This window comes from Anomaloglossus baeobatrachus, chromosome 1 (genome assembly GCF_048569485.1).
Source record: "Anomaloglossus baeobatrachus isolate aAnoBae1 chromosome 1, aAnoBae1.hap1, whole genome shotgun sequence".
Lineage (NCBI taxonomy): Eukaryota > Metazoa > Chordata > Amphibia > Anura > Aromobatidae > Anomaloglossus > Anomaloglossus baeobatrachus.
Window position 1 is genome coordinate 943,345,439 of NC_134353.1, and position 19,007 is coordinate 943,364,445.

The following is a 19,007-nucleotide window of genomic DNA, read 5'->3' on the forward strand; positions in this document are numbered from 1 at the left end:
ACATCCTGCAGGTCCTGGCTCCTTCGATGATCTCTGACCTTTAGTTCCTTCCAGACATTTTCTATTGGATTTAGCTCCGGTGATCGCTCAGCCATTCTAGCAGATTTATTTGTTCTCCTTGGCTGTGTTTGGGATCAGTGTCTGCTGAAATCTCCCCCCTTGTTTCATCTTCATCTTCCTGGTAGATAGCAGCTGATTTTTATCAGAAATGTCTCCATACATTAGTCCATTCATCCTTCTTTCCATTATATGAAGTGTCGTATGCTGAAAAACAGCCTCACACCACGATGTTCCCACCTCCACACTTCACTGTTGGTGTTTTTGGGGTGATTTGCCTTTTGCCCTCCAAACATTGTGTATATTATGGCCTCCAAAGAGTTCAGTTTTGGTCTCATCTGACCAGACTATATTCTCCAGTATTTTACAGACTTGTATAAATGTTGTTGAGGAAACCTTAAAACGCTCTTGAGCCTGCTTTTATTCAGTAATGGATGCTTGCATGGTGAGCGTGCATACAGGAGCGTGCATACAGGAGCGTGCATACAGGAGCGTGCATACAGGAGCGTGCATACAGGAGGGTGCATACCGGAGGGCGCATACCGGAGGGCGCATACCGGAGCGCGCATACAGAAGCGCGCATACAGAAGCGTGCATACAGGACATGGATGGGGAGTGCATTATTTTTTGTTTTCTGTGAAACAATTGTACCTACTGGTTCCCGGTCTTTCTGTAGCTCTCCACAGATGCTTCTTGGCTCTTGGACAACTCTTCTGATAATTCTTTTCACCCCTCTTTCTGATATCTTGCAGGATCACTTGGTTGAGCCTGGTTTATGGTGAAATGATGCTCTTTCCCCTTACGGATTACGGTCCTAACAGCCACTGGAGCCTTCAGTAGTTTAGAAATTCTTCAGTTACCAGTGCCATCAGTATGTTTTGCAATAATATGGCTGTGAAGTTCTTCAGACAGCTCACTGGTTTTACCCATCATGAGATGTTTCTTGTGTGGCACCTTTTTATAGGCCATCAGATGAACCAGCTGATATTTTTGACTAAGTGGCAGGATTGCTTTGTAATTACTGATAGATTTCAGCTGGTGTCAAGACTTTCCATGGCTTTTTGCACCGCTCTTTCTTTAGGTGTTCAATACTTTTTACCTGTCATTTCTCATTATTATACATAACTTAATTTATGGACATCTATGGTTTGATTTCTTTGCCTGTGAGGATTGGATGGGTTGTTACCGACATCTGGTGAGAAATTCAGGTCAATAGCAACTTTATATATATATTTACTAATAAAATTGGTGACGTACTTCTATAGAAGCTTACCAGTTGACTTGACATTCCCCCCTATCATCAAAAAGATGAGCAGAACAACTGGCAGGACCCTAGTCCAGCACCAGGTCACTACTCCGAAACCACTAGATGGCAGCCCTGTGAACCGCCCTCCTATCTGCTGGCCAACATGGATCCTCTTTTGATGGCAGGAGTCCAGTGGTCACATAAGATGGACCTGGTCACTTTACTTTGGGTGTGCAAATTTAATGGTTGATTTCTAGATCTCGACCATTGTGTGGAGACAGCCTGAAGACAACCTTGTGACGACATGGACTCTCAGGGGTTAAAGTTTCTTAACATTCAGCCAGACGTATTGTTCTTTTGTGTTAACTCATGTTTGCTAAACTATTGTTTGGGACCAGACCCTTCGGAGCAATCATTGTAATGTAGTTGTGTATTGCTAATGTGATTAACTTAGTAGCCATTGTCTAGTCGGTGACTTCCAGACTACATGTATACCCTCAGTCTTTCTGTAGACATCATTTGGATGAACATTGTCCATGCAGCTTGAGATTCATCTAATGGGAGAGGCGCTCTTGTCCAACCAATCGATGAGGACGCAGTGTATCTAAGTGGAAGGCTGTGGCTATAAAAGGGACTTCTTTAAGCCACCAGGTTGTTGATGGATGCTGATGGATGCTAATGGATCCAGTCTAAGCTCTTAGGCTATGTGCCCACGCTACGGAAAATGAGCAGATTTCTCGCGGAAAAGCCGCGGATTTTCCAGAAATCTGCAGCTCAGCTACTTCCCAGCCATTTCTATGGCATTTGGGAAATGCTGTGCCCACGCTGCGGATTTTTCCGCAGCGGAAATCGTGCGGATTTTCGTGCGGAAAAATCTGCAGCATGTCAATTATTGTTGCGGATTTCTCCGCAGGGTCCCATATACTTACCTGCCTTGATAGACACCCGAGTCACTTTCTTCGTCCGGTGTACAGCAGCGCGGTGGATCCAGCCAGGTACAGGAAACAAGAGGTGGGCGGGGCCTGCACGAGCTCCAGTCATGTGACAGCCGGAGCTAGTTCAGGCCCGCCCACCTCCAGCACAGTGCACCAGACCATACGCTGACAGTGACCCGGCCGCCGGAAAGCGAGGTGCTGCATGATGGAGGTAAGTATGAACACCCCGATCACTGCAGCACTTGTTCTGCATTGAGGATGCAGTGCCGAAGCCATGGTACTGTATCCTCAATGCAGAATGTCCGCACTATATCCGCACGATATTCCGCTGTATATCCGCAGCATTGAAACAGAGAAAGTTCTGTTGCGGATTTCTGGGAGCACCTGCGGAATGTCTTGCGGATATAACCGCAGGACACTGTCCCCGTGGGCACATAGCCTTAGGAGCTGACTAGAGGATCAGGATATCTTATGGCTTCAATTTAGGGACTCCGGTTCCGGTTGGAGACCATATCCACAGCCTAGGGATTTCGACTCCGGCTGCCAGGATTGTAACATCATAACATCATACCAGGACTACCTAAGGAGGACACTGAGGTTGGGACAGTTCAGTCACCTGTTACAGACTTTGCAGACCTCACACAGCTTCCTAAATCTATCATTATTCCTTTCTCGGTGGGTGCCCGCCAAAAGCGGGGTGCTGCTGGATTGTAGTAAATAGCCCTGGAACCTCTGAGGCATGGACATTCTAAATCCCTGGTGAGCCAGCGGAAGGGTGAGACTCTGTTGCCTGTTACTTTTGTGTGTTTTGCTGTTTATGTGCTATGTGCCGTTAATTGTTTGGGGATTCAATAAAGTCTAATTTTTGTGGTTCCCTCACCCTGTGTTGTCTGAGTAGTGTTACGCCCACGGTTAAGGAGGCCGGCGTTCAGTTGGGATGAGCCCTGAGCCACGCTGTCTTTCTAAAGGCGGCAGGTTTTAGTGGACGAGAGCACCCACTGAGCCCTGTGTCTCCACAAACCTCACACAAGTATGGCGGTCACCCAACCCTCCCGTGGTAGAGAAGGATCGGACAAGCTGATTGGGAACACCTGATCCTTTAGTTCCCTGGATAGAGAAGTCACTGCCGGATATGTCAGGCAGCGGCTTTCTTTTTTTTCTCATACTTATGGGGACGTTATGAGAGATAGCAGCCGGTCAATTGAGCTTTCGTCCGGTGGCCATCTTTAAGATCATGAATAAAATTGCTTCTTACAGAATGTGAAGGAAAGAACCGATCAGGGCTGCAGATTGGCTGCAGCGGTCACATTATGCCCCCACTGAAAGAAGCAGTCTGAAGACAGTATGGAAGGTAAGGATTGATTCTTACATTTTTACCAGCACATTTAGAATTAAGTAGTGGAAGACCCCTTTAAGAAAGTTTCTGTAATTTACCAAACAGTAATTATTTCCATTGGGAAGCAGAAAGGCAAGTGTAGAGAGGTAATGGCCAAAAAAACAATGCAAATGTGGCAAGGAAGAAAACCATGGTGGCCCCCGACATCTACAGACGGTGGCCCCCGACATCTACAGACGGTGGCCCCCCGACATCTACAGACAGTGGCCCCCGACATCTACAGACGGTGGCCCCCCGACATCTACAGACGGTGGCCCCCCGACATCTACAGACGGTGGCCCCCCGACATCTACAGACGGTGGCCCCCCCGACATCTACAGACGGTGGCCCCCCCGACATCTACAGACGGTGGCCCCCGACATCTACAGACGGTGGCCCCCGACATCTACAGACGGGGCCCCCCGACATCTACAGACGGGGCCCCCGACATCTACATATGGGGCCCCCGACATCTACATATGGGCCCCCGACATCTACATATGGGCCCCTGACATCTACATATGGGCCCCTGACATCTACATATGGGCCCCTGACATCTACATATGGGCCCCTGACATCTACATATGGGGCCCTGACATCTACATATGGGGCCCTGACATCTACATATGGGGCCCTGACATCTACATATGGGGCCCTCACATCTACATATGGGCCCCTGACATCTACATATGGGCCCCTGACATCTACATATGGGCCCCTGACATCTACATATGGGCCCCTTACATCTACATATGGGCCCCTGACATCTACATATGGGGCCCTGACATCTACATATGGGCCCCTGACATCTACATATGGGCCCCTGACATCTACATATGGGCCCCTGACATCTACATATGGGGCCCTGACATCTACATATGGGGCCCTGACATCTACATATGGGCCCCTGACATCTACATATGGGCCCCTGACATCTACATATGGGCCCCTGACATCTACATATGGGCCCCTGACATCTACATATGGGCCCCTGACATCTACATATGGGGCCCTGACATCTACATATGGGGCCCTCACATCTACATATGGGCCCCTGACATCTACATATGGGCCCCTTACATCTACATATGGGCCCCTTACATCTACATATGGGCCCCTTACATCTACATATGGGCCCCTTACATCTACATATGGGCCCCTTACATCTACATATGGGCCCTGACATCTACATATGGGCCCTGACATCTACATATGGGCCTCTGCAATAGATATTTGCAAAACTGCGAGTAAGAGCAAGGTGTGCACACGGCACGGGGAGGCCTCAGGTGTGGCGTGCAGACGGCTGCACAGCTTCTGCTTCTTTCTATAATAGGACAATATCTTCATACAAGACCACAAAAGCCACAGACACAGAGCGAAAAACAACGAGGCACAGGGAGACGGAGGTTACTGGAAACGAAACCAGCACAGCTCATACAGACTGGTCCGTATATAGAAGAGAGGAGGTGACATGTAACAGAGGTAGGAGCAGGAGAGCGCAGACACATCCCTCCGCCAGCAAATGGCCCAAACACTGCAGACTATGGAAGTTCCGCAGCGGCTCAGGTGCATTGCCAGGCTCCGCAGCGGCTCAGGTGCATTGCCAGGCTCCGCAGCGGCTCAGGTGCATTGCCAGGCTCCGCAGCGGCTCAGGTGCATTGCCAGGCTCCGCAGCGGCTCAGGTGCATTGCCAGGCTCCGCAGCGGCTCAGGTGCATTGCCAGGCTCCGCAGCGGCTCAGGTGCATTACCAGGCTCCGCAGCGGCTCAGGTGCATTACCAGGCTCCGCAGCGGCTCAGGTGCATTACCAGGCTCCGCAGCGGCTCAGGTGCATTACCAGGCTCCGCAGCGGCTCAGGTGCATTACCAGGCTCCGCAGCGGCTCAGGTGCATTACGAGGCTCCGCAGCAGCTCAGGTGCATTACGAGGCTCCGCAGCGGCTCAGGTGCATTACGAGGCTCCGCAGCGGCTCAGGTGCATTACGAGGCTCCGCAGCGGCTCAGGTGCATTACGAGGCTCCGCAGCGGCTCAGGTGCATTACGAGGCTCCGCAGCGGCTCAGGTGCATTACGAGGCTCCGCAGCGGCTCAGGTGCATTACGAGGCTCCGCAGCGGCTCAGGTGCATTACGAGGCTCCGCAGCGGCTCAGGTGCATTACGAGGCTCCGCAGCGGCTCAGGTGCATTACGAGGCTCCGCAGCGGCTCAGGTGCATTACGAGGCTCCGCAGCGGCTCAGGTGCATTACGAGGCTCCGCAGCGGCTCAGGTGCATTACGAGGCTCCGCAGCGGCTCAGGTGCATTACGAGGCTCCGCAGCGGCTCAGGTGCATTACGATGCTCCGCAGCGGCTCAGGTGCATTACGATGCTCCGCAGCGGCTCAGGTGCATTACGAGGCTCCGCAGCGGCTGAAGTGTAATACGAGGTTCTGCAGCAGCTGAGGTGTACTATGAGGCTCTGCAGCGGCTCAGGTGTATTACGAGGCTCTGCAGCAGCTCAGGTGTAATACGAGGCTCTGCAGCGGCTCAGGTGTAATACGAGGCTCCGCAGCGGCTCAGGTGCATTACGAGGCTCCGCAGCGGCTCAGGTGCATTACGAGGCTCCGCAGCGGCTGAAGTGTAATACGAGGTTCTGCAGCAGCTGAGGTGTACTATGAGGCTCTGCAGCGGCTCAGGTGAATTACGAGGCTCTGCAGCAGCTCAGGTGTAATACGAGGCTCTGCAGCAGCTCAGGTGCACTACGAGGTTCTGCAGTTGTCTCTTATTAGAGAGGGAGCACGAGATATGGAGCTAAAAAAAGAATATTGAATATCCAGGATCTGTTTCTGTAAGAAGTGATCAGCGGTGCCTGACTGGAGATGCTCTTCTGTATATGACCGGTCGGGTTGTGACACCCGGATGTGCCATTTCTGCGTATATTACGGATAATCATCGTCTCTGTGCGTCAGACACAAGCCGAGCTCTTACCTTAATAAAGTTGTTCAGGTGACCCAGCTTGCGCATGTTAGAGACTCCATGAAGTTTGGCCACATTTTGTAAAATTTCTCTAAGGTTGTCACTCGGTTCTGAAAAAAAAAAGAAAACAAAAGCAGTGAATAACCAGACGCCCGCAGCGACACAATCACAGCACGTTTTCTGGGGCGCGAGTGTACATTGTATTTCTGCATTTCAGTACTCGTAACTAGTGATGAGCGGGCACTACCATGCTCGGGTGCTCAGTACTGGCAACTAGTGATGAGCGGGCACTACCATGCTCAGGTGCTCAGTACTGGTAACTAGTGATGAGCGAGCACTACCATGCTCGGGTGCTCAGTACTGGCAACTAGTGATGAGCGGGCACTACCATGCTCAGGTGCTCAGTACTGGTAACTAGTGATGAGCGGGCACTACCATGCTCAGGTGCTCAGTACTGGCAACTAGTGATGAGCGGGCACTACCATGCTCAGGTGCTCAGTACTGGCAACTAGTGATGAGCGGGCACTACCATGCTCAGGTGCTCAGTACTGGTAACTAGTGATGAGCGGGCACTACCATGCTCAGGTGCTCAGTACTGGTAACTAGTGATGAGCGGGCACTACCATGCTCAGGTGCTCAGTACTGGTAACTAGTGATGAGCGAGCACTACCATGCTGAGGTGCTCAGTACTGGTAACTAGTGATGAGCGGGCACTACCATGCTCAGGTGCTCAGTACTGGTAACTAGTGATGAGCGGGCACTACCATGCTCGGGTGCTCAGTACTCGTAATTAGTGATGAGCGGGCACTACCATGCTCGGGTGCTCAGTACTCGTAATTAGTGATGAGCGGGCACTACCATGCTCGGGTGCTCAGTACTGGTAACTAGTGATGAGCGGGCACTACCATGCTCAGGTGCTCTGTACTGGTAACTAGTGATGAGCGGGCACTACCATGCTCAGGTGCTCAGTACTGGTAACTAGTGATGAGCGGGCACTACCATGCTCGGGTGCTCAGTACTCGTAATTAGTGATAAGCGGGCACTACCTTGCTCGGGTGCTCAGTACTGGTAACTAGTGATGAGCGGGCACTACCATGCTCAGGTGCTCAGTACTGGTAACTAGTGATGAGCGCGCACTACCATGCTCAGGTGCTCAGTACTGGTAACTAGTGATGAGCGCGCACTACCATGCTCAGGTGCTCAGTACTGGTAACTAGTGATGAGTGGGCACTACCATGCTCAGGTGCTCAGTACTGGTAACTAGTGATGAGTGGGCACTACCATGCTCAGGTGCTCAGTACTGGTAACTAGTGATGAGCGGGCACTACCATGCTCAGGTGCTCAGTACTAGTAACTAGTGATGAGCGAGCACTACCATGCTCAGGTGCTCAGTACTGGTAACTAGTGATGAGCCGGCACTACCATGCTCGGGTGCTCAGTACTGGTAACTAGTGATTAGCCGGCACTACCATGCTCGGGTGCTCAGTACTGGTAACTAGTGATGAGCGGGCACTACCATGCTCGGGTGCTCAGTACTGGTAACTAGTGATGAGCGGGCACTACCATGCTCAGGTGCTCAGTACTGGTAACTAGTGATGAGCGGGCACTACCATGCTCGGGTGCTCAGTACTGGTAACTAGTGATGAGCCGGCACTACCATGCTCGGGTGTTCAGTACTCGTAACTAGTGATGAGCGGGCACTACCATGCTCGGGTGCTCAGTACTGGCAACTAGTGATGAGCGGGCACTACCATGCTCAGGTGCTCAGTACTGGTAACTAGTGATGAGCGAGCACTACCATGCTCGGGTGCTCAGTACTGGCAACTAGTGATGAGCGGGCACTACCATGCTCAGGTGCTCAGTACTGGTAACTAGTGATGAGCGGGCACTACCATGCTCAGGTGCTCAGTACTGGCAACTAGTGATGAGCGGGCACTACCATGCTCAGGTGCTCAGTACTGGCAACTAGTGATGAGCGGGCACTACCATGCTCAGGTGCTCAGTACTGGTAACTAGTGATGAGCGGGCACTACCATGCTCAGGTGCTCAGTACTGGTAACTAGTGATGAGCGGGCACTACCATGCTCAGGTGCTCAGTACTGGTAACTAGTGATGAGCGAGCACTACCATGCTGAGGTGCTCAGTACTGGTAACTAGTGATGAGCGGGCACTACCATGCTCAGGTGCTCAGTACTGGTAACTAGTGATGAGCGGGCACTACCATGCTCGGGTGCTCAGTACTCGTAATTAGTGATGAGCGGGCACTACCATGCTCGGGTGCTCAGTACTCGTAATTAGTGATGAGCGGGCACTACCATGCTCGGGTGCTCAGTACTGGTAACTAGTGATGAGCGGGCACTACCATGCTCAGGTGCTCTGTACTGGTAACTAGTGATGAGCGGGCACTACCATGCTCAGGTGCTCAGTACTGGTAACTAGTGATGAGCGGGCACTACCATGCTCGGGTGCTCAGTACTCGTAATTAGTGATAAGCGGGCACTACCTTGCTCGGGTGCTCAGTACTGGTAACTAGTGATGAGCGGGCACTACCATGCTCAGGTGCTCAGTACTGGTAACTAGTGATGAGCGCGCACTACCATGCTCAGGTGCTCAGTACTGGTAACTAGTGATGAGCGCGCACTACCATGCTCAGGTGCTCAGTACTGGTAACTAGTGATGAGTGGGCACTACCATGCTCAGGTGCTCAGTACTGGTAACTAGTGATGAGTGGGCACTACCATGCTCAGGTGCTCAGTACTGGTAACTAGTGATGAGCGGGCACTACCATGCTCAGGTGCTCAGTACTAGTAACTAGTGATGAGCGAGCACTACCATGCTCAGGTGCTCAGTACTGGTAACTAGTGATGAGCCGGCACTACCATGCTCGGGTGCTCAGTACTGGTAACTAGTGATGAGCCGGCACTACCATGCTCGGGTGCTCAGTACTGGTAACTAGTGATGAGCGGGCACTACCATGCTTGGGTGCTCAGTACTGGTAACTAGTGATGAGCGGGCACTACCATGCTCAGGTGCTCAGTACTGGTAACTAGTGATGAGCGGGCACTACCATGCTCGGGTGCTCAGTACTGGTAACTAGTGATGAGCGGGCACTACCATGCTCGGGTGCTCAGTACTGGTAACTAGTGATGAGCGGGCACTACCATGCTCGAGTGCTCAGTACTGGTAACTAGTGATGAGCGGGCACTACCATGCTCAGGTGCTCAGTACTGGTAACTAGTGATTAGCGGGCGCTACCATGCTCGGGTGCTCAGTACTGGTAACTAGTGATGAGCGGGCACTACCATGCTCGGGTGCTCAGTACTCGTAACTAGTGATGAGCGGGCACTACCATGCTCAGGTGCTCAGTACTGGTAACTAGTAATGAGCGGGCACTACCATGCTCAGGTGCTCAGTACTGGTAACTAGTGATGAGCGGGCACTACCATGCTCGGGTGCTCAGTACTGGTAACTAGTGATGAGCGGGCACTACCATGCTCAGGTGCTCAGTACAGGTAACTAGTGATGAGCGGGCACTACCATGCTCAGGTGCTCAGTACTGGTAACTAGTTATGAGCGGGCACTACCATGCTCAGGTGCTCAGTACTGGTAACTAGTGATGAGCGGGCACTACCATGCTCGGGTGCTCAGTGCTGGTAACTAGTGATGAGCGGGCACTACCATGCTCAGGTGCTCAGTACACGTAACTAGTGATTAGCGGGCACTACCATGCTCGGGTGCTCAGTACTGGTAACTAGTGATGAGCGGGCACTACCATGCTCGGGTGCTCAGTACTCGTAATTAGTGATGAGCGGGCACTACCATGCTCGGGTGCTCAGTACTGGTAACTAGTGATGAGTGAGCACTACCATGCTCAGGTGCTCAGTACTCGTAACTAGTGATGAGCGGGCACTACCATGCTCAGGTGCTCAGTACTCGTAACTAGTGATGAGCGGGCACTACCATGCTCGGGTGCTCAGTACTGGTAACTAGTGATGAGCGGGCACTACCATGCTCAGGTGCTCAGTACTGGTAACTAGTGATGAGCAGGCACTACCATGCTCAGGTGCTCAGTACACGTAACTAGTGATTAGCGGGCACTACCATGCTCGGGTGCTCAGTACTGGTAACTAGTGATGAGCGGGCACTACCATGCTCAGTTGCTCAGTACACGTAACTAGTGATTAGCGGGCACTACCATGCTCGGATGCTCAGTACTGGTAACTAGTGATGAGCGGGCACTACCATGCTCGGGTGCTCAGTACTGGTAACTAGTGATGAGCGGGCACTACCATGCTCAGGTGCTCAGTACACGTAACTAGTGATTAGCGGGCACTACCATGCTCAGGTGCTCAGTACTGGTAACTAGTGATGAGCGGGCACTACCATGCTCAGGTTCTCAGTACTGGTAACTAGTGATGAGCGGGCACTACCATGCTCAGGTGCTCAGTACTGGTAACTAGTGATTAGCGGGCACTACCATGCTCGGATGCTCAGTACTGGTAACTAGTGATGAGCGGGCACTACCATGCTCGGGTGCTCAGTACTGGTAACTAGTGATGAGCGGGCACTACCATGCTCAGGTGCTCAGTACACGTAACTAGTGATTAGCGGGCACTACCATGCTCAGGTGCTCAGTACTGGTAACTAGTGATGAGCGGGCACTACCATGCTCAGGTGCTCAGTACTGGTAACTAGTGATGAGCGGGCACTACCATGCTCAGGTGCTCAGTACTGGTAACTAGTGATGAGCGGGCACTACAATGCTCGGGTGCTCAGTACTGGTAACTAGTGATGAGTGGGCACTACCATGCTCAGGTGCTCTGTACTCTTAACTAGTGATGAGCGGGCACTACCATGCTCGGGTGCTCAGTACAGGTAACTAGTGATGAGCGGGCACTACCATGCTCAGGTGCTCTGTACTCGTAACTAGTGATGAGCGGGCACTACCATGCTCGGGTGCTCAGTACTGGTAACTAGTGATGAGTGGGCACTACCATGCTCGGGTGCTCAGTACTGGTAACTAGTGATGAGCGGGCACTACCATGCTCGGGTGCTCGGTTCTCGTAACTAGTGATGAGCGGGCACTACCATGCTCGGGTGCTCAGTACTGGTAACTAGTGATGAGCGGGCACTACCATGCTCGGGTGCTCAGTACTGGTAACTAGTGATGAGTCGGCACTACCATGCTCGGGTGCTCAGTACTGGTAACTAGTGATGAGCGGGCACTACCATGCTCGGGTGCTCAGTACTGGTAACTAGTGATGAGCGGGCACTACCATGCTCAGGTGCTCAGTACTGGTAACTAGTTATGAGCGGGCACTACCATGCTCAGGTGCTCAGTACTGGTAACTAGTGATGAGCGGGCACTACCATGCTCGGGTGCTCAGTGCTGGTAACTAGTGATGAGCGGGCACTACCATGCTCAGGTGATCAGTACACGTAACTAGTGATTAGCGGGCACTACCATGCTCGGGTGCTCAGTACTGGTAACTAGTGATGAGCGGGCACTACCATGCTCGGGTGCTCAGTACTCGTAATTAGTGATGAGCGGGCACTACCATGCTCGGGTGCTCAGTACTGGTAACTAGTGATGAGTGAGCACTACCATGCTTAGGTGCTCAGTACTCGTAACTAGTGATGAGCGGGCACTACCATGCTCAGGTGCTCAATACTCGTAACTAGTGATGAGCGGGCACTACCATGCTCGGGTGCTCAGTACTGGTAACTAGTGATGAGCGGGCACTACCATGCTCAGGTGCTCAGTACTGGTAACTAGTGATGAGCGGGCACTACCATGCTCAGGTGCTCAGTACTGGTAACTAGTTATGAGCGGGCACTACCATGCTCAGGTGCTCAGTACTGGTAACTAGTGATGAGCGGGCACTACCATGCTCGGGTGCTCAGTGCTGGTAACTAGTGATGAGCGGGCACTACCATGCTCAGGTGATCAGTACACGTAACTAGTGATTAGCGGGCACTACCATGCTCGGGTGCTCAGTACTGGTAACTAGTGATGAGCGGGCACTACCATGCTCGGGTGCTCAGTACTCGTAATTAGTGATGAGCGGGCACTACCATGCTCGGGTGCTCAGTACTGGTAACTAGTGATGAGTGAGCACTACCATGCTCAGGTGCTCAGTACTCGTAACTAGTGATGAGCGGGCACTACCATGCTCAGGTGCTCAGTACTCGTAACTAGTGATGAGCGGGCACTACCATGCTCGGGTGCTCAGTACTGGTAACTAGTGATGAGCGGGCACTACCATGCTCAGGTGCTCAGTACTGGTAACTAGTGATGAGCGGGCACTACCATGCTCAGGTGCTCAGTACACGTAACTAGTGATTAGCGGGCACTACCATGCTCGGGTGCTCAGTACTGGTAACTAGTGATGAGCGGGCACTACCATGCTCAGTTGCTCAGTACACGTAACTAGTGATTAGCGGGCACTACCATGCTCGGATGCTCAGTACTGGTAACTAGTGATGAGCGGGCACTACCATGCTCGGGTGCTCAGTACTGGTAACTAGTGATGAGCGGGCACTACCATGCTCAGGTGCTCAGTACACGTAACTAGTGATTAGCGGGCACTACCATGCTCAGGTGCTCAGTACTGGTAACTAGTGATGAGCGGGCACTACCATGCTCAGGTTCTCAGTACTGGTAACTAGTGATGAGCGGGCACTACCATGCTCAGGTGCTCAGTACTGGTAACTAGTGATTAGCGGGCACTACCATGCTCGGATGCTCAGTACTGGTAACTAGTGATGAGCGGGCACTACCATGCTCGGGTGCTCAGTACTGGTAACTAGTGATGAGCGGGCACTACCATGCTCAGGTGCTCAGTACACGTAACTAGTGATTAGCGGGCACTACCATGCTCAGGTGCTCAGTACTGGTAACTAGTGATGAGCGGGCACTACCATGCTCAGGTGCTCAGTACTGGTAACTAGTGATGAGCGGGCACTACCATGCTCAGGTGCTCAGTACTGGTAACTAGTGATGAGCGGGCACTACAATGCTCGGGTGCTCAGTACTGGTAACTAGTGATGAGTGGGCACTACCATGCTCAGGTGCTCTGTACTCGTAACTAGTGATGAGCGGGCACTACCATGCTCGGGTGCTCAGTACAGGTAACTAGTGATGAGCGGGCACTACCATGCTCAGGTGCTCAGTACTGGTAACTAGTGATGAGCGGGCACTACAATGCTCGGGTGCTCAGTACTGGTAACTAGTGATGAGTGGGCACTACCATGCTCAGGTGCTCTGTACTCGTAACTAGTGATGAGCGGGCACTACCATGCTCGGGTGCTCAGTACAGGTAACTAGTGATGAGCGGGCACTACCATGCTCAGGTGCTCTGTACTCGTAACTAGTGATGAGCGGGCACTACCATGCTCGGGTGCTCAGTACTGGTAACTAGTGATGAGTGGGCACTACCATGCTCGGGTGCTCAGTACTGGTAACTAGTGATGAGCGGGCACTACCATGCTCGGGTGCTCGGTTCTCGTAACTAGTGATGAGCGGGCACTACCATGCTCGGGTGCTCAGTACTGGTAACTAGTGATGAGCGGGCACTACCATGCTCGGGTGCTCAGTACTGGTAACTAGTGATGAGTCGGCACTACCATGCTCGGGTGCTCAGTACTGGTAACTAGTGATGAGCGGGCACTACCATGCTCGGGTGCTCAGTACTGGTAACTAGTGATGAGCGGGCACTACCATGCTCGGGTGCTCAGTACTGGTAACTAGTGATGAGCGAGCACTACCATGCTCAGGTGCTCAGTACTGGTAACTAGTGATGAGCGGGCACTACCATGCTCGGGTGCTCAGTACTGGTAACTAGTGATGAGCCGGCACTACCATGCTCGGGTGCTCAGTACTGGTAACTAGTGATGAGCGGGCACTACCATGCTCGGGTGCTCAGTACTGGTAACTAGTGATGAGCCGGCACTACCATGCTCGGGTGCTCAGTACTGGTAACTAGTGATGAGCGGGCACTACCATGCTCGGGTGCTCAGTACTGGTAACTAGTGATGAGCCGGCACTACCATGCTCGGGTGCTCAGTACTGGTAATTAGTGATGAGCGGGCACTACCATGCTCGGGTGCTCAGTACTGGTAACTAGTGATGAGCGGGCACTACCATGCTCAGGTGCTCAGTACTGGTAACTAGTGATGAGCGGGCACTACCATGCTCGGGTGCTCAGTACTGGTAACTAGTGATGAGCGGGCACTACCATGCTCGGGTGCTCAGTACTGGTAACTAGTGATGAGCGGGCACTACCATGCTCGAGTGCTCAGTACTGGTAACTAGTGATGAGCGGGCACTACCATGCTCAGGTGCTCAGTACTGGTAACTAGTGATTAGCGGGCACTACCATGCTCGGGTGCTCAGTACTGGTAACTAGTGATGAGCGGGCACTACCATGCTCGGGTGCTCAGTACTCGTAACTAGTGATGAGCGGGCACTACCATGCTCAGGTGCTCAGTACTGGTAACTAGTAATGAGCGGGCACTACCATGCTCAGGTGCTCAGTACTGGTAACTAGTGATGAGCGGGCACTACCATGCTCGGGTGCTCAGTACTGGTAACTAGTGATGAGCGGGCACTACCATGCTCAGGTGCTCAGTACAGGTAACTAGTGATGAGCGGGCACTACCATGCTCGGGTGCTCAGTACTGGTAACTAGTGATGAGCCGGCACTACCATGCTCGGGTGCTCAGTACTCGTAACTAGTGATGAGCGGGCACTACCATGCTCGGGTGCTCAGTACTGGTAACTAGTGATGAGCGGGCACTACCATGCTCAGGTGCTCAGTACTGGTAACTAGTGATGAGCCGCCACTACCATGCTCGGGTGCTCAGTACTGGTAACTAGTGATGAGCGGGCACTACCATGCTCAGGTGCTCAGTACTGGTAACTAGTGATGAGCGGGCACTACCATGCTCGGGTGCTCAGTACTGGTAACTAGTGATGAGCGGGCACTACCATGCTCGAGTGCTCAGTACTGGTAACTAGTGATGAGCGGGCACTACCATGCTCAGGTGCTCAGTACTGGTAACTAGTGATTAGCGGGCACTACCATGCTCGGGTGCTCAGTACTGGTAACTAGTGATGAGCGGGCACTACCATGCTCGGGTGCTCAGTACTCGTAACTAGTGATGAGCGGGCACTACCATGCTCAGGTGCTCAGTACTGGTAACTAGTGATGAGCGGGCACTACCATGCTCAGGTGCTCAGTACTGGTAACTAGTGATGAGCGGGCACTACCATGCTCAGGTGCTCAGTACTGGTAACTAGTGATGAGCGGGCACTACAATGCTCGGGTGCTCAGTACTGGTAACTAGTGATGAGTGGGCACTACCATGCTCAGGTGCTCTGTACTCGTAACTAGTGATGAGCGGGCACTACCATGCTCGGGTGCTCAGTACAGGTAACTAGTGATGAGCGGGCACTACCATGCTCAGGTGCTCAGTACTGGTAACTAGTGATGAGCGGGCACTACAATGCTCGGGTGCTCAGTACTGGTAACTAGTGATGAGTGGGCACTACCATGCTCAGGTGCTCTGTACTCGTAACTAGTGATGAGCGGGCACTACCATGCTCGGGTGCTCAGTACAGGTAACTAGTGATGAGCGGGCACTACCATGCTCAGGTGCTCTGTACTCGTAACTAGTGATGAGCGGGCACTACCATGCTCGGGTGCTCAGTACTGGTAACTAGTGATGAGTGGGCACTACCATGCTCGGGTGCTCAGTACTGGTAACTAGTGATGAGCGGGCACTACCATGCTCGGGTGCTCGGTTCTCGTAACTAGTGATGAGCGGGCACTACCATGCTCAGGTGCTCAGTACTGGTAACTAGTGATGAGCGGGCACTACCATGCTCGGGTGCTCAGTACTGGTAACTAGTGATGAGCCGGCACTACCATGCTCGAGTGCTCAGTACTGGTAACTAGTGATGAGCGAGCACTACCATGCTCAGGTGCTCAGTACTGGTAACTAGTGATGAGCGGGCACTACCATGCTCGGGTGCTCAGTACTGGTAACTAGTGATGAGCCGGCACTACCATGCTCGGGTGCTCAGTACTGGTAACTAGTGATGAGCGGGCACTACCATGCTCGGGTGCTCAGTACTGGTAACTAGTGATGAGCCGGCACTACCATGCTCGGGTGCTCAGTACTGGTAACTAGTGATGAGCGGGCACTACCATGCTCGGGTGCTCAGTACTGGTAACTAGTGATGAGCCGGCACTACCATGCTCGGGTGCTCAGTACTGGTAATTAGTGATGAGCGGGCACTACCATGCTCGGGTGCTCAGTACTGGTAACTAGTGATGAGCGGGCACTACCATGCTCAGGTGCTCAGTACTGGTAACTAGTGATGAGCGGGCACTACCATGCTCGGGTGCTCAGTACTGGTAACTAGTGATGAGCGGGCACTACCATGCTCGGGTGCTCAGTACTGGTAACTAGTGATGAGCGGGCACTACCATGCTCGAGTGCTCAGTACTGGTAACTAGTGATGAGCGGGCACTACCATGCTCAGGTGCTCAGTACTGGTAACTAGTGATTAGCGGGCACTACCATGCTCGGGTGCTCAGTACTGGTAACTAGTGATGAGCGGGCACTACCATGCTCGGGTGCTCAGTACTCGTAACTAGTGATGAGCGGGCACTACCATGCTCAGGTGCTCAGTACTGGTAACTAGTAATGAGCGGGCACTACCATGCTCAGGTGCTCAGTACTGGTAACTAGTGATGAGCGGGCACTACCATGCTCGGGTGCTCAGTACTGGTAACTAGTGATGAGCGGGCACTACCATGCTCAGGTGCTCAGTACAGGTAACTAGTGATGAGCGGGCACTACCATGCTCGGGTGCTCAGTACTGGTAACTAGTGATGAGCCGGCACTACCATGCTCGGGTGCTCAGTACTCGTAACTAGTGATGAGCGGGCACTACCATGCTCGGGTGCTCAGTACTGGTAACTAGTGATGAGCGGGCACTACCATGCTCAGGTCCTCAGTACTGGTAACTAGTGATGAGCCGCCACTACCATGCTCGGGTGCTCAGTACTGGTAACTAGTGATGAGCGGGCACTACCATGCTCAGGTGCTCAGTACTGGTAACTAGTGATGAGCGGGCACTACCATGCTCGGGTGCTCAGTACTGGTAACTAGTGATGAGCGGGCACTACCATGCTCGAGTGCTCAGTACTGGTAACTAGTGATGAGCGGGCACTACCATGCTCAGGTGCTCAGTACTGGTAACTAGTGATTAGCGGGCACTACCATGCTCGGGTGCTCAGTACTGGTAACTAGTGATGAGCGGGCACTACCATGCTCGGGTGCTCAGTACTCGTAACTAGTGATGAGCGGGCACTACCATGCTCAGGTGCTCAGTACTGGTAACTAGTAATGAGCGGGCACTACCATGCTCAGGTGCTCAGTACTGGTAACTAGTGATGAGCGGGCACTACCATGCTCGGGTGCTCAGTACTGGTAACTAGTGATGAGCGGGCACTACCATGCTCAGGTGCTCAGTACAGGTAACTAGTGATGAGCGGGCACTACCATGCTCAGGTGCTCAGTACTGGTAACTAGTGATGAGCGGGCACTACCATGCTCAGGTGCTCAGTACTGGTAACTAGTGATGAGCGGGCACTACCATGCTCGGGTGCTCAGTGCTGGTAACTAGTGATGAGCGGGCACTACCATGCTCAGGTGCTCAGTACACGTAACTAGTGATTAGCGGGCACTACCATGCTCGGGTGCTCAGTACTGGTAACTAGTGATGAGCGGGCACTACCATGCTCGGGTGCTCAGTACTCGTAATTAGTGATGAGCGGGCACTACCATGCTCGGGTGCTCAGTACTGGTAACTAGTGATGAGTGAGCACTACCATGCTCAGGTGCTCAGTACTCGTAACTAGTGATGAGCGGGCACTACCATGCTCAGGTGCTCAGTACTCGTAACTAGTGATGAGCGGGCACTACCATGCTCGGGTGCTCAGTACTGGTAACTAGTGATGAGCGGGCACTACCATGCTCAGGTGCTCAGTACTGGTAACTAGTGATGAGCGGGCACTACCATGCTCAGGTGCTCAGTACACGTAACTAGTGATTAGCGGGCACTACCATGCTCGGGTGCTCAGTACTGGTAACTAGTGATGAGCGGGCACTACCATGCTCAGTTGCTCAGTACACGTAACTAGTGATTAGCGGGCACTACCATGCTCGGATGCTCAGTACTGGTAACTAGTGATGAGCGGGCACTACCATGCTCAGGTGCTCAGTACACGTAACTAGTGATTAGCGGGCACTACCATGCTCAGGTGCTCAGTACTGGTAACTAGTGATGAGCGGGCACTACCATGCTCAGGTGCTCAGTACTGGTAACTAGTGATGAGCGGGCACTACCATGCTCAGGTGCTCAGTACTGGTAA

The 19,007-nt window shown here is 52.6% G+C and overlaps 1 protein-coding gene across 1 annotated transcript in view; it reads right to left on the bottom strand.

The window, feature by feature from the left end:
- The window catches only part of RICTOR (RPTOR independent companion of MTOR complex 2), a 161,622-nt gene that overhangs the window by 113,234 nt on the left and 29,381 nt on the right, over positions 1–19,007 (bottom strand). Inside the window, exon 3 of the mRNA XM_075330517.1 lies at positions 6,574–6,671. Within this exon, the coding sequence (XP_075186632.1) occupies positions 6,574–6,671 (98 nt within the window). The remainder of the gene's footprint in view (positions 1–6,573; positions 6,672–19,007) is intronic.